This window comes from Gorilla gorilla, chromosome 19, assembly GCF_029281585.2.
Source record: "Gorilla gorilla gorilla isolate KB3781 chromosome 19, NHGRI_mGorGor1-v2.1_pri, whole genome shotgun sequence".
In the NCBI taxonomy this organism is placed as follows: Eukaryota; Metazoa; Chordata; class Mammalia; order Primates; family Hominidae; genus Gorilla; species Gorilla gorilla.
In genome coordinates, this window is record NC_073243.2 from 73,400,857 (window position 1) to 73,423,921 (window position 23,065).

Sequence of the window (23,065 nt, forward strand, 5' to 3'; positions counted from 1 at the left end):
TGTGTGTGTGTGTGTGTGTGTGTGTAGTTCTATGCAATTTATAGGTATAGATTCAGGTAACCACCACCACATGCAAGATACAGAACTGCCCTGTCACTACAAAGGAACTTGCTCATGTTGCCCTTCCAGCATCCCCTGTACATACAGTCACATCCCTGTGCCTTGACAACAACGAATCTATTCTTCATCTCTGTTGTTTTATCATTTTGAGATTGTTACATAAGTAAAATCATACAGTATGCAGTTTGGCATTTTTTTTTTTTTAGGATGTCCTAGAGAGCCATCCACGTTGTTGTATGTATTAATAGTTCGTCCCTTTTATTACTGACAATTTCTGCATTTTTACCAATCGTATTAATATATAGCTCCAAATAAAAATAAAGTGTGCTTGGTCTTTTTGGTATTCATTCCCATGGTCCATGTGCATTAACACTCCATGTCAGGCTCACAGCACACTGAGCAACGGCCTAGACCTTCTCTTAGAGACTCAGGCAGGGGAGAAAGGGCCTAAACCGAAGGCATGTATCATACAGTCTCACAACTGATTAGTAGATGATCCTGTTGCCTTACTTGTAAACATAAGTCACTTTTATCAGTTATTCTTTCCTGTCGTCTTTGCGATTTCTGGATTTTTCCTAGTGTCACCATGGCTACATTTTATCCTTGCATGGTAGTATCTGTATGTATTTGTCTGCCCTCTGCCATTTCAGCCTTATTTCCCATGTGATTCTTTCCCGCCACTCAACTGGGCATACACACTATCACCAGTGTAATATGCAGTTTGCTTCGCTGTACCTTCATTATTGGCATCTCTGCCTAAAATGCTTTTCTGCATTTTTTTTTTTTGGCTAATTTTTGTCTGATTCTTCCTGCATAGCTCATCTTAAGTTCCATCTTCACTGTAAGACTTACCTTACCATGCTTACATTTACATAGTGGTTAATATCTGTATCATTCATTTAGAACTTAGCATTTATATTCTTATTAATTATCTTTCTTTCTTTTTTCTTTTCTTTTTTTTTTTTTTTTGGTCATTCCCCAAGTAAATTAGAAGTTCCTTAAAGGTAGATACTGTGATCTGAACTACCTTTGAGTATTCCTGGCACTAATTTAAGAGCTTTGAGCATGATCGATTGTTTAAAAATGTTGGCAAGATGTCAGTAGTAGAAATTAGGTTTGTCAATTCCACAAATACTGGGTAGGATGTTGTTGATCAGCACTAATGATGCCTCCTTGTTTTTTATGTTTCCTTCTCATTTGTCATAGTAGAAGATAGTTTTTCCCTTTAAATAAGTGTTTAAAGTAATCTTTAAAAATTATATTTGCAGTTTATCCCCATACTCCTACTTCATTCAAAGTGAAGGATATTAATTCAACAGCTGTTAAACTTTCTTGGCATTTACCAGGCAACTTTGCAAAGATTAATTTTTTATGTCAAATTGAAATTAAGAAATCTAATTCAGTACAAGAACAGGTAAGATTCTCCTAAAGGCTTCCTTTGTGATTATTTTGGATAAAATAGTTCTCAAAAAGAATTAAGCAAATTGATATGCTTAAGCTCTCAGATTATTTATTATAGAGATTTACTAAGAACCAAGAAAGACATTAGTATCCATGTAATAACAGCATTGTATCATTTGAAAAACAATTGTAAATATGACTTTTACTCCTCACAATGTTCCCCGATGCAGTATAGTACCTGGCACATAGCTGGTGCTCCGTAAATTTGTGAATGAATGAGTAGTTTTTGCTGTAACCTTTAGCATCATTAATGGATGAGTTGACACTAGACAGCAGAAGTGATTTTTTAAAACTGTGAAGTGTGGCAGTGGGAACAAGCTGTAATTGGTACTTAAAAGTCACAACATGACTTTTTAATACATTTTAAATATTTAGGTTGACTTTTATATTATACTATCTTGTAATTTGTGGTAAGTCTGAAATAAATGAGGTGTACTTAACTATTCATTTGGAAATTTACTGATGTCTAGAAAATCAGTCACAACTGTAAAATATAACCTGAAAACCTTCTTTGTAATGTTTTGGGGAGCTCAGAGGCTTTTGTGAAACAGGCAGATATTCAAATTTGTTTAGAAATGTTTCATTTTAACTATATTTACTTAGTTTAAGGAAGTATTTGTTGAATATTTGCTACATGTTTAGCATCGTACTAGAAGTTCTAAGTGTCATATTAACAAAGATGCACAAAAGGTAATGCCTGCCTCCAAGAAACTCCCAAGTATCATCCAAATAATACATTTATTCCTCACAGTCATCTCAAATTATAAATCACGTTAAGGTTTATTGCATCACCATTAGCCCTTTGACTGATTATCAAAATTATATAATCCTTTAGATAATTTAATTGACCATTATTACTTAGAGCCAGTATTTGGATTAAAAAGACAACCCAATTTTTTTATTACTGTTACAGGGCATAATTTCATTGGCTTGGCAGGTATATAAGAATTAAAATATTACAGTGGATAAACTGCTTTGGGTGTTATATATACAAACTCATTGACATTCCGTTGGTTTGTGTTACAAATGTGAAGGCTTTCTTACCAAAAAAAAGTGTATGTATGTGTATGTATATATATATATGTATTCATACACATAATATATACATATATATATATTTATTTGTTTTCCAATAGCGGAATGTCACAATCAAAGGAGTAGAAAATTCAAGTTATCTTGTTGCTCTGGACAAGTTAAATCCATACACTCTATATACTTTTCGGATTCGTTGTTCTACTGAAACTTTCTGGAAATGGAGCAAATGGAGCAATAAAAAACAACATTTAACCACAGAAGCCAGTAAGTTAACTAAGTGGTGTATGGCTAATAATTACTGTGTATCCTGAAGTTTTACGACTTCTTTAAAAAGAAGATGTTGGCTGGGTGCAGTGGGTCACACCTGTAATCCCAGCACTTTGGGAGGCCGAGGTGGGCTGATTACCTGAGGTTGGGAGTTTGAGACCAGCCTGACCAATATGGAGAAACCCCATCTCTACTAAAAATACAAAATTAGCTGGGCATGGTGGTGCATGCCTGTAACCCCAGCTACTCGGGAGGCTGAGGCAGGAGTGAATCATTTGAATCTGGGAGGCGGAGGTTGCAGTGAGCCAAGATTGCGCCATTGCACTCCAGCCTGGGCAACAAGAGTGAAACTCCATCTCTTAAAAAAAAAAAAAAAAATGCTATTAGAGTCCTTAAAAGTGGGGTAATGTTTAGATAAATTATGTAATACCTGCTAATAAAATATCACAGATATTTTAAATGATAGTTTTGAAGTTTTGTCATAGTATAGAAAAATGATTGGCATAAATTATGTGAAAGCCAGGGCTCCTCTATCTATACTATGATTGCCACCATATTACAATAATGCATAGAATGATTTTTCTCCCATTCTTTTCTGCTTGGAATTTTAATTATGCTTTTAACTCATTGGCCTTTTTAAAAAAAAAAAAAACAATTACTAAAAAAGAGAATTTGTTAGTTTTTATTTGTGACCTAGACCTGAGAAATGTTGTGGCTAAAAGGTCTTGAACTTCAGTTTTTGTAGTATACCTAGGTCAAGATAGGTATAAAATCAGGTAACTGGTTTTCTAAATATGATAATTTCCAAAGACAGAATGATATTCCATCTTCAAATAACCAGATGTCAGGTGTAAAAAAAAAAACAAAAAAAAAAACTCATAAATAGGTTTAATTTTTTATTTTTTTGAGACAGAGTCTCACTCTGTCACCTAGGCTGGAGTGCAATGGCGCGATCTCGGCTCACTGCAATGTCCGCCTCCCGGGTTCAAGTGATTCTCCTGCCTCAGCCTCCCAAGTAGGGGCCCCACCACCACGCCCAGCTAATTTTTGTATTTTTAGTAGAGATGGGGTTTCACCATGTTGGTCAGGCTGGTCTCGAACTGCTGACCTTGTGATGTGCCTGCCTTGGCCTCCCAAAGTACTGGGATTACAGGCGTGAGCCACTGTGCCTGGCCGAAATAGGTTTAATTTTTAGGAATCATTTAACAAAAGATAGCAAGAGCTTTATTTATATTATGCAGTATAATACTTCATCCAAAAATTTAAGAAATAGCAAAACAAATAAATGATAGATGTTAATCTAGATTTTTGCCTCTCCACATGAAGAGATGTGAAGAATAGAGATGAGGGCATTTTGCGACATGTGTAAGAATTACTTGTATCATCAAAAGTGAAAGCTATGCATGAGTACAGAGAGGGAGTATATGAGTTATCTATTGCTGTGCAACAAATTACCCTAAAATTCAGTGGCTTAACACAGCAGATGTTTATGATCTTCCCATTTCTATGGGTTAAAAATCCAGGAGCAGCTTAGCTGGATCTCTCTGACTTGGAGTCTTTCATGAGGTTGCAGTCAGGAATGTGGGTGGGGACTGCAGGCTTCACTGGGGCTAGAGGATCCACTTTCAAGATGGTTCACTCATGTGGCTAAAGGCAGGAGGCCTCAGTTCCTCACCTTGTGGGCCTCTCTCTAGGCCTGCTTAAGTGTGCTCATGACACGGCAGCCAGTTCCTCCCAGAGCCGGTGACTGAACAGTATCTTTTATGCTCTAAAATCGGAAGTAACATACCATTATGTCTCCTGTACACTGTTGGTCACACAGGCCAACCCTGATGCAATGTGGGAGGGCACCACGCACATGGGGATTATTGGTCATTTTGGAGACTAGCCACTATAGGAGTTTTTGCCTTCAGTTAATGAGCTGTTGTCTCCAAGAGGAAACATCTTATTTGCACCTCATTAAGATGAAGGCATCAATTTACTCAACAAATATTTACTGAGTATGCATTACAGGTTGAACATACGTAATCTGAAAACCTGAAATGCTCCAAGATCCAAAACTTTTTGAGCACCACCAGGATGCCACAAATGGAAAATTCCACACTTAAGTACCTAACACAAATTTGTTTCATGCACAGAATTATTTAAAATATTGTATGAAATTACCTTCAGGCTGTGTGTATAAGGTGTATGTGAAACATAAATGAATTTTATGTGTTCTTGGATCCCATCCTCCAAGATATTTCATTATGTATATGCAGATATTCTACAATTAGAAAAAATCCAAAATCTGAAACACTTTTGCTCCCAAGCATTTCGGATAAGGGATACTCAACCTGTATGTGTCTGGAATTGTTCTAGTTAGCAGTGATAAAGCAGCAGATAAAACAGAGATTTCGGCCTATGGAGTTTGTAGGATCCAGGACTAGAAATTAATTTATATATATACACATCTATATGTATGTATGTACACACACACACACAAAGACACAGACACATCAGTTTATCATCTGGTGACAATTGCCACAGAGGAGAGGAAGTGATAGGAATAGAGGCTGAGGGATAAGGGGGGGTGAAGGGAATTGCAGTTTTAAATAGGGTAGTTAGAAAAGACCTCACTAATAAGGTAATACTCAAGCTGAGATACAAAGATGAGGAAGCATGCCATATTGTTTTTATCTAGGAGAAGAGAGTTGTAGGCAGAGGAAGAGAGGACACAGAAGATGCAGAGAGCCTGAGGCAGTTGTGTCTTTGGCATATCTGAGGGACAGCCAGGAAGCCAGTGTGTGGCCAAGAAAGGAGGGAGTGAGAGTATGTGAGGCAGAGGGGAACCCAGGGAACCAGTACAGCTGGCCTGCAGGTAGATTTTCACCCATTCGAAGGGGCCGTGTGTTTTGCAAAAGTTGTTGAGAGCTTAGATTTTCCATTGCTTGATTTTCTAAGTGGAAGCCACTGAACTGCTTCACATTTTATTGAGAATTCCAAATATCCTAGGAAAAAAATGCCAAGCACCATATACATATAGTATGTGTCTTCAGATATTAACTTTAAAATCTCCTTTTTAGGTCCTTCAAAGGGACCTGATACTTGGAGAGAGTGGAGTTCTGATGGAAAAAATTTAATAATCTATTGGAAGGTAAATATCTAATTTTTCTGTGAACATTTACATTACTTTGCTAAACCACTTAACTTACGCGTGGTACTTGGGTTATCAAGGAGCTGAAACTTCCCAGACTGGCTTTTGTTGCAATATTGGTGAGAATCTAACCTGGTTCCTAAACCCCCCAAATTCCTTGTCACTCCTAACTCCCCACAGTCATTTGAGGATCTCCTGTGTCAGATCTGAGCCTTCTCGAGTTTGATCTTATAAGGCCTGTAAAGGACCTGAAGATTTCATGAATTCCATCTCCCTCACTTCAGTCAAAATCTATAGGTTAGAATCCTAAGTGTTTGTTATATTTTTTTCTATTAATAGGGAAAGTAAATTTTTATATATTTCATGTGTAATTTATTTCCCTTCAATAAATTGCATTATAACATGCCAGTTATAAAGTTTTGTATGATTTTGTGAAGTATTTAGATGAAATATGAATTGCATATTTTACTAATTTTTCTCTGCTGGAACATTTTTTGTTGCTATATTTTTAAGTATTTTATGAATATCAAAAACATGAACAATTGTTTTCTATATTAGATTTTACACAAGCAGTCATAATAGGATTCCTTTAAATAGTGAATTTTGTTATGGAAAGTAAAACATAATTTTATTTAAAAAAACTTTTGACGTCGATACAGCTTTGAGTAAAGTGAAGTGTACATGCAGGTTCAATGTGAGTTCCATTGCTTTGAGATTGTATTTGACTGTTACATCCACTCTTGATTAGAAAATCCCCCGGCTACTCTGAGTTGCCTGTCAGATTTCATGATAATACAGCAACGATTATACAATTTACTTCAATATAGGAAAGTTTGGAATATTGTTCAAACTAGACGAAAACTTAAGACTAAAAACATTGAAATGATTTAGATTCTAACTTCATTGTCTATGCTGATGGTGCCGCCATTTGCCAAGTCAGAGTGTGTTCGGGTAGAAAATTATGTTGTTTTGGTCATAGTGAGTTTTCAAAAGGTATGCCACTGGGATATCATGAGTAGAGTTCAGTAGGCGGTTTGATATATGTAAGGCTCTGGAGCTCAGGGAAGAGGTTGGCACTGAAGACAGCTTTGAGTAGCATTTAAATGGGATCACTTGGAGATGCAAGGTGAAAAGTGGGCCAGGGATGGAGCCCAGGTGACAGCAGCATGCATAGAACCAGCAGAGGAGGAGGAACCAGCAGAGGAGATGGGGAAGGTTTAGAGGGGCAGGAACAACGAAGAAAATAGAATTAGAGAAGCTGGGGGAGGAGGACATTTCAAACAGTGTGTGGTATGGAGTATCCCAAGAAGCCCATAAGTCTTAGGACTAAAGCCTGCCCCTTAGAGCCGGCCATTTGGAGCATCACAGAGACCTCTGCTGGAGCGGAGTGTTTCGCAGTGTTACATCATCCTCAGTCTTGACCAGAGAGCCCCATACATTGGTGTATAAATTAAGGCAGTTGTTGTGAAAAGCAGTTCAGTATAAATGAAGAGGTTTGAATGTTCATTTCTTTTTATACAGTAAGTTCACTTTTAGAAATTCATATTAAAAATTTCTATGAAAAAGAAAAAAAAGTGGCACAAAAAAGTTCACCAAAATATTTGTTTTAGTATTGTGAAAAATTAGGAACAACTTAAATTTCATTTATTTAAAGGATATTCAAGTACACTGGTAAAAATGCTACATGAGACATAAAACCATGAAAATGTATATAACTGTATTATGGACAAGTGTATATTAACATATTATGGAAAAGTAAAAAGTAAAATGGTGTAATATGATTAAAACAATGTTAATAAAAAATCTATACCTAGAAAAACAACTTGAAAGAAATATCAAAATGAAAGAATACTTAAGAGGTGGGAATATGGGAGATTTTTACTTGTTTCAACTTCTGTATATTTTCCAAATTTTCTGTAGTGGGCATGTAATACTTTAAAATGAGAAAACAAATGTTTAGAAAAAAACTTATGGTGCTATTTTTTAAAATGTTTTGTTTGTTGCTAAGTAGAGCAGTGCTTCTGGATAGTTTTAAAAGTTTTGCTCCTGAAAAATGTGGAGATAAATATTGTTTTTTATTCACTTAATTTTTAAATTTTTGTGTACTCTTACTGCTTATAGCAAGTATAGTTTTTCTTCAGTGTCTCTTTCCTGATTTACCCTGCTCCCAGTGGATTTTAAATCTGTGTGTCACACTGTTGAGAGATTCATTTTTGCTGTTGTTGTTGTTGTTGAGACGGAGTCTCGCTCTTTCAACCAGTCTGGAGTGCAGTGACACGATCTCAGCTCACTGTGACCTCCACCTGCCAGGTTCAAGTGATTCTCCTGCCTCAGCCTCCTGAGGCGCCACCATGCCTGGCTAATTTTTGTATTTTTAATAGAGACAGGGTTTCATCATGTTTGTCAGGCTGGTCTTGAACTGCTGACCTCATGATTCGCCTACCTCGGCCTCCCAAAGTGCTGGGATTATAGGCGCACTTGGCCAGCTTCATCTTTTCTGATACTACCTTGTAACTAGTTGTTTTTTGTTTTCGAGATGGAGTCTCGCTCTGTTGCCCAGACTGGAGTACAGTGGCATGATCTTGGCTCACTGCAGCCTTCACCTCCTGGCTTCAAGTGATTGTCCTGCCTCGGCCTCCCAAGTAGCTGGGATTACAGGCGCTCACCACCACACCTGGTTAATTTTAGTATTTTTGGGAGAGACTGGGTTTCACCATGTTGGCCAGGCTGGTCTCGAACTCCTGACTTCAAGTGATCCACCTGCCTCGGCCTCTCTAAGTGCTGGAATTATAAGCGTGAGTCACCACGCCTGGCCAACCTTGTTATTGTTAATATAGCGTCCAGTTTAAACCCAATTACCTTGCCTAGTCACAGTCACGTTTTGCAGGGTTTTATAACAATTTGTCTGTTTTTCATAGCCTTTACCCATTAATGAAGCTAATGGAAAAATACTTTCCTACAATGTATCGTGTTCATCAGATGAGGAAACACAGTCCCTTTCTGAAATCCCTGATCCTCAGCACAAAGCAGAGATACGACTTGATAAGAATGACTACATCATCAGCGTAGTGGCTAAAAATTCTGTGGGCTCATCACCACCTTCCAAAATAGCGAGTATGGAAATTCCAAATGGTGAGTGCTTGAGATGATTTAGTATATAAGAACGGGAAACTAAAGTGAGAAATGTCTGATGTTACTTGCTCTTTTGTCATGTCAGCCTTCTTCTTGTATACCTTGTTGCTGCTGATATAGAAGGCAGAATGAGCAGATTGATGTCTACAGTTCATTGAGAAAGAAGTCATTAGTATTGACTTGAAGCATGTGCACTGATGGATACAATCATTACTGTACTCAGTAACTATAGTGGATAATACTGGAGAGGTACAGTGGTGGATAGTACTTTTAGGAAGAAATATTTTAAGAGTTTATTCAAATGACATGCAGACGCTTCTCCAAGACACTTCCCCAAGACTAGGAAAGTTTATTTTAGGTCAGCTAGGCTGTTTTGCAAATTGTTGGGCAAGAGAAAAAAAATGCTTATTTTAATTAGCACCTTTTTTGATAAGAAATTCCTTACTAATAGAAATTCTTTATTGATTAAAAAAAGTCGTCTTAAGGTATAAATTAGATCTTCAATATAGGCCTTAGAAAAACAACTGGGGTGTAGTTTTTAAAATTTAGTGCCTTTCTTTAAATTTTACAGATGTCCAGTGATTAATACATTCTTCCCAACTTCTACCTTGACAACTTTGAGAGTTATGAGCTTTAAATGGCCACTTCCACCTCTTCTTCCACTGACCTCTGTGCTCCAGTCATTTTCTGCCTACCCACCTTTGCTCTCTTGCCCCGATATGGGAGCACCTTTCTATAACCACAGCTCCTAGAGGAAGAAAAATTGGTCCAGTTAGGGTCCTCTAAGTAGCTTTCCAACTCCAGTTTGAGGCCGTTTCTTATTGTTACTTGACTGCTTCTTTGTTCTCTTTGAGTCAGTCATAGGAGGATTAGGAGGAAGGAAGGGGGAAAACAAAGTGCATTTCAGAGATAGAAACCCCAGGCAGCAGAGCAGTGCTGCTGGAGATGCAAAGGGGTTGTGGCAGGTGCTGGGAGGAGGGGCTTAATAATGGCTTCGTCATTTTGGCCTGGCAAAAATAACAAAATAAAAAATGAAGGAGACAGAGATGTGAACATCCATAAGAAGATAACATACTGATTTAGATTATATGTTTCATTGCTCTCACAACGCTAGGCAATAGCTATGTTGTCTTTTAATTCAGGAAACATAATCCTACCTTTTCTGTGTATCCCTTAGAAAATGGTAATTTACAGAACTAGCAATTCTGTCATCAGCTTCCAGACACTTTCTGAAACCCCAGAACAAATCCTCATTCCTTGAGGATTTCCCGAGTGGAGGGAGGCTCTGCAGCCTCAACTCAGGTTTACACTGTGGCTTTTTAATCACGTTGAGCGAAAAAAGCTGTTATGTCCAAAGTGTTCTCTATTCTAAGCCAAATTGTTGTCTTGCGTTTAGTAGTAGTTGCTTTATGAATGTACATTTTGTTCAAAAAACTTGTCTGTGTTTGTTTTTACTGAACCCTTAAATATAAATCAGTTATAGCTATTAGTTACTTTCTCCTGTTACAGTAGGTAGTGTCTGTGTTGGTTTTACTGAACCCTCTCTGTAGCCTGTGGGTGATTAAGTACTCTGCCATGGCTGCATCCCGTCAAGGGCCGCTCACCTGCAGTTTGCAGGCTCCTGAGCATCTGGCTCCTGCGACAATTACTTGTCTAAAAATTTATTCTTAGAAATAATCAAAAACCTTTCTATGTTTGTTTTTACTGAACCCTTAAATACAAATCAGTTATAAAATCTACTTCTTTTCTCCCGTTACGGTGGGAAATTTTCTTCTCCCTTTTGACCATGCTGCCCTATCTTCCACCCCAATTCTGCACCGCCAGCCCGGGGTTCCACTTCTTACCTAGGCCAAGATCTGGCAAGACAGGGAAACAAAACCTTGCCAGGGCCTCTGCGCCTGTCTTCTGCCCTCAGCCTTTGCCCCTTGCCCCTTGGTATCTCCTAGGACGCTGTGCAGGCTTCTCCTTCTCAGTGTCCACACTGGCCATCCCACCTCATCGCCTCTGGGTGTCTCCACAGCTTTCTCCCTTGCCCCCACCTTACCCGTGGTCAGCCAGACAACCCCTTCAGCCCAGCTCTTGGGCTGCAGTCTTCCTTGAAAGAAAGAGGGGCTAGTTCTTCTGCTGTTTCCACAAGTTTGTTGTGTGCCTACTCTGCACACTGTACTGGGCCCCACTTGTTCTCTGCACGCATTCATAGTGAGTGATGAGAGGAGGGCTTCAGACTGTCCACTGTCCCCTCCCCAGTCTCCCGTCTCCCACCCTGTCCCAGCCAGTGTCCTTAGCTGCGTCCTTCCTGGGCCTTGATCTTGATGTCCTAGCCCCAGTATGTCACTACCTGATCCTAGGCGCTTTTTTAAAACGACTTTCTTTGAGCTGCTGTGTTAATCTATGTATACAGGTAAGTGCTACAGTTGTTAAAATGAAAATAACAGAGCAACACTTCTAATCTTTGCTAAAGGTTTATCTAGTTTGAGCACTATTTTATAATTTCTTCGCAGTGAAGTGATTTTTCTAACTCATGTCCATTTTTATGAGATTTGCCTTATATTATTGTTTTTAATGACAGTAAAATATCCTCCTTTCTTATTGAAGATGATCTCAAAATAGAACAAGTTGTTGGGATGGGAAAGGGGATTCTCCTCACCTGGCATTACGACCCCAACATGACTTGCGACTACGTCATTAAGTGGTGTAACTCGTCTCGGTCGGAACCATGCCTTATGGACTGGAGAAAAGTTCCCTCAAACAGCACTGAAACTGTAATCGAATCTGGTAAGATGAATTAGTGTCTCTCAATTAAGTTCTACAAAATATTTTTAAAAGGCAACACGTAAGACTGGGTGCAGTGAAGTGATTCTCTTTACTGCTGGATGGGTATAAATAGGTTTGATTTTCCTGGGAGGGTAGTTGTGGCAGCATGTGGAAGGATCCAAACCCTTTGATCTGGTAATTACTCGTTTAGAAATTTATTCTTAGAAATAATCAGAGAACAACACAGATTTAATCTAAGAATGTTCATGACAGTATTATTGATAATTGTGAAAAATTAAAAACCCAAATAGCAAATAAGGGAATGAGTAAATGATGGTACACCTATAAAATGGAATGTTAAGTAACATTAAAAATTATGTGGAAAATTAAATAAATGTTCATGAAAAAAAAAAAACTACAGAACTGTAGCCTGGTCTCACACAAGGGCCTTTGCCTTGTTTGCCCAGAGTCCAGGTTACCAAGGTTAGGGAGAGACTGAGCACAAAGACCGTGAACCCCTTACCACTTACCCTGATGCAGGGCAAGGGGGCATCGGCTGGACTGAGTGCAGTGTGGGTGGGAGGCCTTGCATTCCATGAGCCTGATGCTCAGGAGCTTGTGAGCTGCCGGTGAGTGGCCCTCGATGGGATGCAGCTTGAGAAGTTTTTCCACAGAGGAGTGTTTAATAACCTACAGGCTAATCCAGCCTTGTCTTTAGGAATTAGAGCCCTCTCTCCAATATCATCGTTGTTTTCCTGGCACGATGGGAGTGTATCCTGCCTGTCCCCATGGGATTTCTGGACCCTGTAGCCTGTCAGTAGTGATGCTTCGTGATCATTCCTGTCTCCTGCCTCCCTCGTGTGTTAGGGAAGTGCAGAAGAGCCAGCAGCCTGCTTGTTACCTCTCTCTCAGGGAACACTTTCTACTTGCTTACTATTTCTCTCTCAGATGATGAGGATGGGTCCCATTCATTGGATTATCATGTATGAGTTCAGATTATTTTCCAGTTCTACTTGGAATACAGCCAAACTCCTCCACATGTATAATTGGCTGAAGTGGTAATGATCTTCCTGAGTTGTTCCCTTTATCCTTTCTTACAGTGCACTGTGCTTATCAAGGACCCAGCCACATGCTACCCTTCTTTTCCTGCACCTTCCCTTGCATCCCCTCCCATGTTGCTGAATGAGCCTTACACGATTCCAGTCTGTCCTTTCTCACCTGAGCTTTTAGAATAATCAGGATGGACTGGGATAGGCTGGAGTGGATATAAATGGAGTATCTACCCATTTAAGTTTTAGCTGAGACCTGCAGGATATGGGGAAGCTGCCGCACAATGATTGTGGGAAGAGAACTTTCTGTGCCAAGTCAATTGAACAAAGACACAAAGCTTGAGAAAACAAAAACTCAGAGAAGTTAGGTGCCTTTTCCAAGGTCACAAAATTAGTATGTGATAGAACCCAGGTTCAAATTCAGAGTTATTCAGAGCTTCAAGAGGCTGAGAATATCGTCTTTTATTTACTGCTGAGCTTCTGGAACAGCAAGTGGCACATAGTAGGCACACCTTTTATTCCTCTCTCATCCTGTTCTCTACTCATTAAGCTGTCCACTCTCCTTTTTGACCTTAGCACATTCCTAATGCTCGAACCGTCTCAGCCTCTTCTTTTTAAGTGTCAGAGCCCTATAAAATATTGTTAATAAATAATTTTAACATAAAAAGAGGTACAGATTTACAGATGTACATGCAGTATAAAATCATAACCTCAAGCATACCTTTCTCCAAAGAAAAATGTTACAAAACTAAACACAGTTGGCTGAGCTTGAGTTGCATTACTGCATACTTAGGACGTGCCAGCACATAACAAACGTTTAAGGAAAGTGATTACAAGAAAAGTCAATATTTTAGACAAGTTGATTCAGTTTTTCTTGGGTTGTGTGATGTTGGAAGTTGACTACTGTCTCAAATTGGAGCCTGCAGGCCACTGGTGTTTTATAGGCACTTGATAGGAGAGCTAATGCTTTAACCACACCAGAATAATTGCGTTCTGCAAATTAAATGCAATGCCATATGCTGCCAATCCCCCCTGCGTGTCCCCCGGCATTATCTTCTTTCTCGACCACCACTGATGAACATCTAATTGACCTTCAAGGCCTTATTCAGATGGCCCTTATGGTAGCTGTTTCTGATCTTTTTAGACTCATTTGGCCCCTCACTTAAGATTCCATGGCATCTGATACATACCTCTAATATAACACACTGTTATGGTTACCCTTGTTCGTCTGTCTTCCCCACCACTCTGCAAGTGTCTCCATGCTTGACATTTTGTTTTGTGCATGTCTGTGTTGCTCACATTGTACACATTGCATTGTATTCAGGAGACATTTAAAAGCAGCCTTTTGAATTTAAGTTAAGGTACTTCAATTGGAAGTACCTCTGTGTCCTGTGGAGTTAATTCAAAGTATTTCTATATCTTGTGGCGTTAACTCACCCAAGGACACTTAATGGTGATGTTATAAAGAGGAATAAACTCTAAGACCCAGTTCCTTTAACACTGAAGCTTCAAGGCAGAGTGCAAGTTTTAATTCTGCTTCTTGGAACAAGAGGAGAGAGCAGTGGGTTTGTTTTCTTTATCCAACTCAGAAATAACACTAGGTAAGGAAGGGATTTATAGAGGCATGATGTGGACCTCGAATGAATGGCTTAGTGAACTGACCCAGGAAGTTGCTGTAGACTTACATTTTGTTCATTAAAATCAAGCAGTTGCCAGCACTTTGGGAGGCCAAGGTGGGTGGGTCATGAGGTCAGGAGTTTGAGACCAACCTGGCCAAGATGGTGAAACCCTTTCTCTACTAAAAATACAAAAATTAGCCAGGTGCGGTGGCGGGCGCCTGTAATCCCAGCTACTTGGGAGGCTGAGGCAGGAGAATCACTTGAACCCGGGAGGCGGAAGTTGCAGTGAGCTAAGATCATGACCCTGCACTCCAGCCTGGGCAACAAAGCAAGACTCCGTCAAAGAAAAAAAAAAAAAAATCAAGCAATGATGATTTCTTCCTGGAAAAAGGAACAAAATGTAAGCCTTAAATCATCGTTGTTCTCTTCAATGCAATCCCATCTTATATTACTAAACTTTTTGTTAAAATAGAAGTAAATTTAATTTTTGTTTAGTCAATTTTCATTTGAATATTTACTAGTCTTTAAAATATGTATGTATTTTTTAATAAGAAAACATCTTTAAAATTAGCTTTGGAAATTTTAGAGTATGTTATGAACTTGATATTTCTAAAATAGATATTCATGGTAATATATTTATGAAAGTTTGCTGATGTGTTCATCCTATAGATGAGTTTCGACCAGGTGTAAGATATAATTTTTTCCTGTATGGATGCAGAAATCAAGGATATCAATTATTACGCTCCATGATTGGATATATAGAAGAATTGGGTAAGTTAAATGGGTACTTATTTGTAAGAGCTCAAGGCAACATGAAAAATTATAAATTGGCAACAATGGTATGATTGAATTCTAAAAATAAGATGTTTAATTGAAGGAAGGTAAAATAATTTGATAAATTAAAAAGTATTTGATTACTACTTTTTTCTCCTCCTCCTCCTTTTCCTTTTTTTTTTTTTTTTTTTTTTTTTGAGAGAGGGTCTTACTCTGTCACCCAGGCTGGAGTGCAGTGGCGAGATCATGGCTCACTTCAGCCTCAACCTCCTGGGCTCAGGTGATCCTCCCACCTCAGCCTCCTGGGTAGCTGGGACTACAGGTGCATGCCACCATGCTCAGCTAATTTTTTTTTTTTTTTTTTTTTTTTGTAGAGATGAGGTTTCACTATGTTGCCCAGGCTGGTCTCAAATTCCTGGGCTCAAACGATCCTCCCACCTCGGCCTCGTAAAGTGCTGGGATTACAGACATCAGACACTGTACTGGGCCTGCTTACTCTGAAATCATTTGTTGAATGTTTGTATTTCACAATTTTACTCTTGTCCTCAGGAAAATTAAATCTGAACTTGGATGTCAAAAATATTTAATTAGTACTTTTACAAGTTTAAAAAACTATTAACTTCTTCAAGACTATCAATAAAGATGTGAAATACAAATGAAGTCTATCTGAATAGTCACTGAAAGATTTTGCATAGATTGCTTCCCTAGATATGTGTTTGTCTAAAAGGGATATTGTAAGTTCTACCTTTGTTCCTAAAAATATTTTTGTCTATGGTTATTAGTATGTAAGCTTCACAAAAAAGCGTTTGTGATCATCTCTCTCTGAAAGTTTATGATTAAATAAAGTTTTAATTCCAAGTTGAATTATTTTTGAGGCTAGAAAGCTCAGGAAACATTACTGTATTACTCTGTATTCATACACTCCCCTTTAGCAATTGACTTTTTCCTTTTACAGCTCCCATTGTTGCACCAAATTTTACTGTTGAGGATACTTCTGCAGATTCGATATTAGTAAAATGGGAAGAGATTCCTGTGGAAGAACTTAGAGGCTTTTTAAGAGGATATTTGTTTTACTTTGGAAAAGGAGAAAGAGACACATCTAAGATGAGGGTTTTAGAATCAGGTAAGTAAATTGATAGCACAAGGAAAGTGTTTCTTAGAAGTTTCTCATTAACCACAACAGAAAAAAAAAGGAAAAGAAAGTCCTGCTCAGTAGTTTAGTACTGGTTTTCAAAACTATCTGAAAGATAGAGAAATGAAAAGGCAGTAATTCTATGAATATAAGAGTTTTAAGATTTTAGTATGCAATAAATGACATGTATAGTCTTTCAGAAATCATTTAAATCATTTATTCTGAAGCCGTTGATTATAAGCCTCATAGGACAGAAACCATCTCTTATTAGAGCCGTACATAATCCATAACAAGGCATCTCATGAAGTTTACTTCCAAAGAGAAATCTTGTACCTACAACAGTGGAGGAGAAAAACTCAGGAATCCAAAGAGTTAGCTTCAGATCCTCAGTTGTAATTTGACAAAAAACCATTGGCCTATTAGCGTCTTAGCCATGCCCTTGATAAGCTGGAAAACTTAATTGACTTGATTGGGGATGTATTAAAAAGTACAGACAATCCTTGGAAATTGGCAAGTGTACATCCAAAGACTTTAGAGAATTCTCAGATTTACAAATACAAAATTGTACAGATTTCTGGCTTTTCCTTTCATTATATTTCTGCTGAGAATCAGATATTTCTTATTCATAGCTGCATAACACAAGCATATCATCTTTTCAGTTTGAGAGCTTTCATGTCCCTGGATGACCTCGCCTCAGAAAGAAATCATTTTAATTATTTAATGCCTGTCTGAGAAATAGAGAACTCCACCACGGTATGGCAGTGCTGGCCGGGCACTGTCTCAGTCACTCCCCAGAGCACCTGCAGAAAGTGTGTGCCTCCCCTTCGGTCCCCAAGTTCTGCATTTCCTCAACCTTCATGATTGCTGGTGAATGAGGGACATCCTAAATATCAAATTCCACAAACATCCAGAGCCTAGTGTGACTTGCCTCACATGCTTGGAAATTTTACACTTGAACCAGTTAAAATTCTAGCATCTGGATTTCCAGTGAGACATGGTAGATTGGTCACTAAAGTTAGCATAAAGAAGGGGAAAAACCCCCAAACTCTAATAAAGCCACAAGGAGAGAACAGAAGAGGCAAAACAACACCGAAAAAGAAGATTCAGAAATTTGTGGGTGGAAGTGGGGCAAATGACTTAAATGAGTGGAGGATTGTGAAATCTGTGTGGGCAGTCAGGCATTGTCAAGAAGGAACTTCTCCAGTACCTGCCAGACCAGGCCTTGGAGGCTGAGTGGTGAGGATCAATCTGGTCTGAATGGAGGGGTCGATTGAAGAACGTTCCTTAGAACTGAAGGGCCTAACTACAAGCAGATCCCCTTCTCCGTGGTTTCACTTACCATGGTTTTGCGTTCTGCCATTTCAGTTACCCCTGGTGAAAAGCAGTCTGAAAATAGATGAGTTCAGTACAATAAGATACTTTAAGAAAGAGAGAGACCATATTTACATAATTTTTATTACAGTATATTGTTACAATTATTCTCTGAGGAAAATGGGAGGACTACTGTATATAGAGCCAAAGAATTCATTAAATACACAGCAAAATAAATAGAAGAAAGATCTATGCCAAGGTATGTCATTATGAATTTTCCAAGCAGCTAATGTGTAAAGAAATGATCAGAGACAAGCAGGTCATGTGCAAGCAATCAGGAATAATAATGGCAATAGACAGCCCAGCAACACTCCAGATACTAGAAGGTACCACAGAAGTCTCTTCAAAATACTGAATGAAAATTATTTTCAACCTCAAATTCGATACTCCACCAGTCTGTCAACCAACGTGAGAGAGAAATGCAGATATTTTGTACATGCGAGGCTGCAAACATTTACTTTCCCCATGTTGCTTTTCTCAAGAAGCTACTAGAAGAGTGCATCCTAATGAGGAAATGAAGTGAGGCCGATCCAGGAAGCCACAGGGGAGAGAGAGCAGGGAGCTCCAGGAGGGCCTCAGCCCTGAAGGCATCCAGTCTAGTGCAGGAGGCAAGGGATGGGTGGAGGGGAGGGCAGAGATGTGGAGCTGGGATTTTGTTGTGTTTGACCACGTGGAAAATCTGAGTGTACATTGGAGGATATGGGAAGAATTATTGACTGGTATATAGAAAATCAAGCAAATGAGGGAAAAAGCAGTTATAACAATGGGAAAACAAGAAAGGAAACATGATGACACCGAGCAATTTGTCTTAGCAGTAACTCATATTTATATAATCATAGTAATCCAAACACTGAATTCATCAAATGTTCTGATGTTTCTATACGAATGATGTGGTGGGGGAAAGGGTGATGGTAGCGTAAAAGAGCTCTATCTTTATCTGCCCTTATAAAGTAGGTGTAGATAAGGTCTAATAGTTAAAAGTCACATCTCTCTAAGTTTGCTGCTTTGGAATATGGAGATAAATACCCAAAGAAACTTGATTACATGGCTTTTACAGTGGTTGTAGGGGGCGAGGGGAGGAGCTGGTAGAGAACTGTCACTTTGTGTTGGTAACCATTTAGTACTATTTAATTTTTTAACTATTATCCTGCATTATTCTGGTTAAATTTTTAAAAATAAAATAGTAGTTCAAATGATTCCTCACTCTTCCCTTTGAAGTTATAACCCAAAGGATTTCTCATTAGTCTTATTTGAGAGTTCCCATCACACGGATCCTTTTTCTAAGTGGTTTGGAGTCATCTCTATTGATCTGCAGGTTTGCTTCATCCCATCTTTCACTCTCACTCATAGGAAGGCTCAGCCTAAGTGGGTTTTGGTTGTGGTGGTTTTCATGCTTTTAGTAGCAGAAATGGGACTATTATTGATTGCCTGCTGTGTGCCAGGCATTATGCTACAGAATGTGTGTGAAAACTTCAAATAGCTTAAGTCATGATATTCTATTTCATCAGTAGAAAAACTCCACTTGAGAGTGGTTTAAATAACGGGCCCATATGACACAGCTAATGACTGGCGTGGGGGTAGAGCTTGAACAAGGTAGTGGCAGCTCCAGAGTCCTTGGCTGGGATGGCCGCAGCTAGACCCACTTAGAAGGGCAGTTGGTGAGACAGGTGTGGGTAACCATGCATTTGAAACGGGTTAGAGATTAGTGCTAACATACTTCATTTTAAAAATAGGTCGTTCTGACATAAAGGTTAAGAATATTACTGACATATCCCAGAAGACACTGAGAATTGCTGATCTTCAAGGTAAAACAAGTTACCACCTGGTCTTGCGAGCCTATACAGATGGTGGAGTGGGCCCGGAGAAGAGTATGTATGTGGTGACAAAGGAAAATTGTAAGTTTCAGGTTGCTGTTGAGGTGCTTTCCATCCTGCATGCATAGTGTTCTAGTGATTCTTGGTTTATGTAGGAACCCCTCCCTGCCCTTTCTAAAAAACATTCACATTTTGTTGCAGTTTTTGGCTGGTAGAGGGAAGGGTTAAAAAGCTGTAAGATTACTTCATGTTTATTCTTGTCAGTTATTTGAAGTTATTTCCAAATGAGTACCTAAGAAATTAATGAATTTGGGATACATCTGAAGTCTAGAGGTCTAAAGTCATATTGAATTTATCTAACGATCGTTTAAAAATATTTTGCTCCAGCTGTTATGTGATTTCTAACATATCTAGGGAAAAGTGAAGGAGATATTCTTAAAAAAAATTTTTGTAAAGCACAACACTCAAATTTGAGAGAAGAGTGATGGCCTTGACTATCTTTCTGCAGTAAAGAACTTCACTTTAATCATAGGCTTATCATCTACCCCTGAGTTGGAGTTCACACACAGCTCTTAAATAAAGCTCTTAAATAAAGAACCATATCCATGAGGATATGGTTCTATAAAGCAGTGATTCTCAACAGAGAGTGATTTTGTCACCTAGGAGATACTTGGCACTGTCTGGTGTCATTTTTGGTTGTCATAACTGGGGGATACTGCTGGTATCTAGCGGTGAGAGGCCATGGATGCTGTTAAACTTTCAGTAGTGCAAGGACTGTCTCCCCCGATCCTCTAGTGAAGATCTGTCTGGCCTAAAATGTCAAAAGTATCAAGATTGAGAAACCCTACTTGGAAGAGTTTAAGTATTTGTATAAAAATTATCACAATACCTGAAAGTTAGATTTTAATAGTTTTTCAGTGTCCCTGCAGCAGTTAATTTTGTTTTTTTCCTAAATGATTTACCAACCTAAATACCTTCTAACATAAATCTATTCTGTACTTCACACTAAAAATGGTGATTTTAATATTTGCAATACTCTCGTTTCAGCTGTGGGATTAATTATTGCCATTCTCATCCCAGTGGCAGTGGCTGTCATTGTTGGAGTGGTGACAAGTATTCTTTGCTATCGGAAACGAGAATGGTAATGGTTCTGCATTTACTCTTGGTGTTTTCTTCTTAAAGGCATGATTATAAGATTTGTAAGATTAGTTTATGTATTAAATAAGTGTATCTTTTTTGTTGTAATAAGTTAGTTAAAAAATGTTTTAATTAGAATTAATGTTGGATTTAATATTAAGCAAGAACATGACATATTATTTAAAGGTCTTAATAGAGTCAATGTGTAAATTTTTTCTACTATTTTTCCTAATAATTTAAAGTCATAGCAGTTACTATTACAAAAAATATTTATAGGCTGAAATATGGCAATAGCTATCTACAAGATTAAGCATAATTTAATGATTAAGATCTCACCCTGGTGACCTATTTAGAAAATCTGGTCGTTTTGATCATTTGCTCATTTATTCAACAAATATGAGTGACCTCTTCCATATGAAGGGGGATATCATATCGTGGTGCACAAAACAAGCCATGGCTCTTATAGACTTGGAGCACAGTGTGGGAAGAGGGACAGTAAACCATAGGCATCCAGCAAGTGTGTGCTTGCAGAGTGTGAGTGGGTGCTAGGAAGACTGAACCAGGTACCCTGAGGAGACCAGCAGGGGGTACGTCCTGCGAGCTGGTCGGCCATGGCCCGTCACGGCTGGTCTGCGGTAGAATTCCAAAGGGTAAGGAGAGGGAAAAGAATGTTACAGACAGAGAATTATTTCTTTGAGTGCCCTGAAATTGGAAAGAGTCAAACCTTCAGAGAAAGTGGGAGGAGCTGTGTGCCTGGTGAAACAGGAATGAGTGACATGAGGTGAGGTCAGCGGGGGCTCCGTGGGAGAGAGGGCCATGTGCGTGGTCACCGGGCAAGAGCTGTCCTGGCTGGGTATGGAGCCAGTGGCTGCATTCATGCTTAGACCAGTCCTCACCGACCTTAAAAATGCCATCATTTATGACAAGAGAACATATTTTAGCAATCCTGGCTTATAAATCAAAATACTAATAGTTGTAGAACTATAGAATAGTCTATTTTGGTAACCATATTCTCATTACCAAAAGTCACATTTTTAAAACAACTATTAGGCCGGGTGCAGTGGCTCACGCCTGTAATCCCAACACTCTGGGAAGCCAAGGCAGGCAGATCACAAGGTCAGGAGATCGAGACCATCCTGGCCAACATGGTGAAACCCTGTCTCTACTAAAAATACAAAAAATTAGCTGAGCATAGTGGCACGTGCCTGTAATCCCAGCTACTTAGGAGGCTAGGAGGCTGAGGCAGGAGAATCACTTGAACCAGGGAGTCGGAGGTTGCAGTGAGTCAAGATTGCGCCACTGCACCCCAGCCTAGCAACAGTGCAAGACTCTGTCTCAAAAAAACAAAAAAAACCCAACTATTAAAGTACCAAAAAAAGAAAAAAAAAGACAAAATAAGAAGGGAGTTTAGAAGTTACAGCGTTTCAAACTCACATTAACAAAGTTATTTTTTCTGTAGGAATTTCAAGTAATACAGTTCTTTTTAGTAGCTATAAATATAAAAATATGATAGGACACTGAGCAAATCTCATTTTTGGTTGCGTTTAGTTTTCGGTCAAGATTAATAGCCTTTTTTTTAGCACAGCCTGCAGTGTACTCGTGACACGTGGCTATCACCTTTATGACCACCTCGGTAAAGGCAAATCTCATTTTTGGCTGCATTTAGTTTTTGGTCAAGATTAATAGCCTTTTTCTTAGCACAGCCTGCAGTGTACTCATGACATGTAGTTATCACCTTTATGACCACCTTTTTAACCACCTCAGTAAAGCAGTGCCATGGGATCACAGCTGTTCTTACATAGTCCAGATCCTTTGGACTAGATGGCACAGCCACAATTTTAATTACTTGCTTTCCATTTTCATGAGATACATGGGTACTGTAGTTCTAGAAATGGAATTCTGTTTATGGTTTTCAAGTTGGAACCTCTCAGTGCATTGTATAGACAGCTGTAGTGAATGATCACACTAAAGATCTTCCATTTTAATCTCAGATGTGCATTAAAGGATTCATAAATACTTCAAAATAAGCCTAATGATTTATTAACTTATTATCTAATAATCTTAAAACTGTTAAATTTACTGTAATAATTTTTTATTTAAAGGATTAAAGAAACCTTCTACCCTGATATTCCAAATCCAGAAAACTGTAAAGCATTACAGTTTCAAAAGAGTGTCTGTGAGGTAATCTTTTATTTTCTTATATTTATCTTTGATGTGCTGGCTTCTTTTTTTAATCTTTTGTGAAAAGTTTTTAACATGCAAATGTCATTTTAAGTAAAAAGTATTGGGAAAATTGTATACTTTAAAACATCTCAGTTTCTAAA

The 23,065-nt window shown here is 38.6% G+C and overlaps 1 protein-coding gene across 7 annotated transcripts in view; it reads left to right on the plus strand.

Moving 5' to 3' along the window:
• Nucleotides 1–23,065, plus strand: part of LIFR (LIF receptor subunit alpha) — a 122,701-nt gene that overhangs the window by 91,853 nt on the left and 7,783 nt on the right. For all 7 annotated transcript variants that reach the window (XM_055367621.2, XM_019013578.3, XM_055367618.2 and 4 more), the window contains 10 exons: nt 1,329–1,474; nt 2,658–2,820; nt 5,889–5,959; nt 8,878–9,091; nt 11,687–11,866; nt 15,183–15,284; nt 16,243–16,410; nt 19,524–19,685; nt 20,652–20,745; nt 22,844–22,922. In XM_055367621.2, coding sequence (XP_055223596.2) covers nt 1,329–1,474; nt 2,658–2,820; nt 5,889–5,959; nt 8,878–9,091; nt 11,687–11,866; nt 15,183–15,284; nt 16,243–16,410; nt 19,524–19,685; nt 20,652–20,745; nt 22,844–22,922 — 1,379 coding nt within the window. The remainder of the gene's footprint in view (nt 1–1,328; nt 1,475–2,657; nt 2,821–5,888; nt 5,960–8,877; nt 9,092–11,686; nt 11,867–15,182; nt 15,285–16,242; nt 16,411–19,523; nt 19,686–20,651; nt 20,746–22,843; nt 22,923–23,065) is intronic.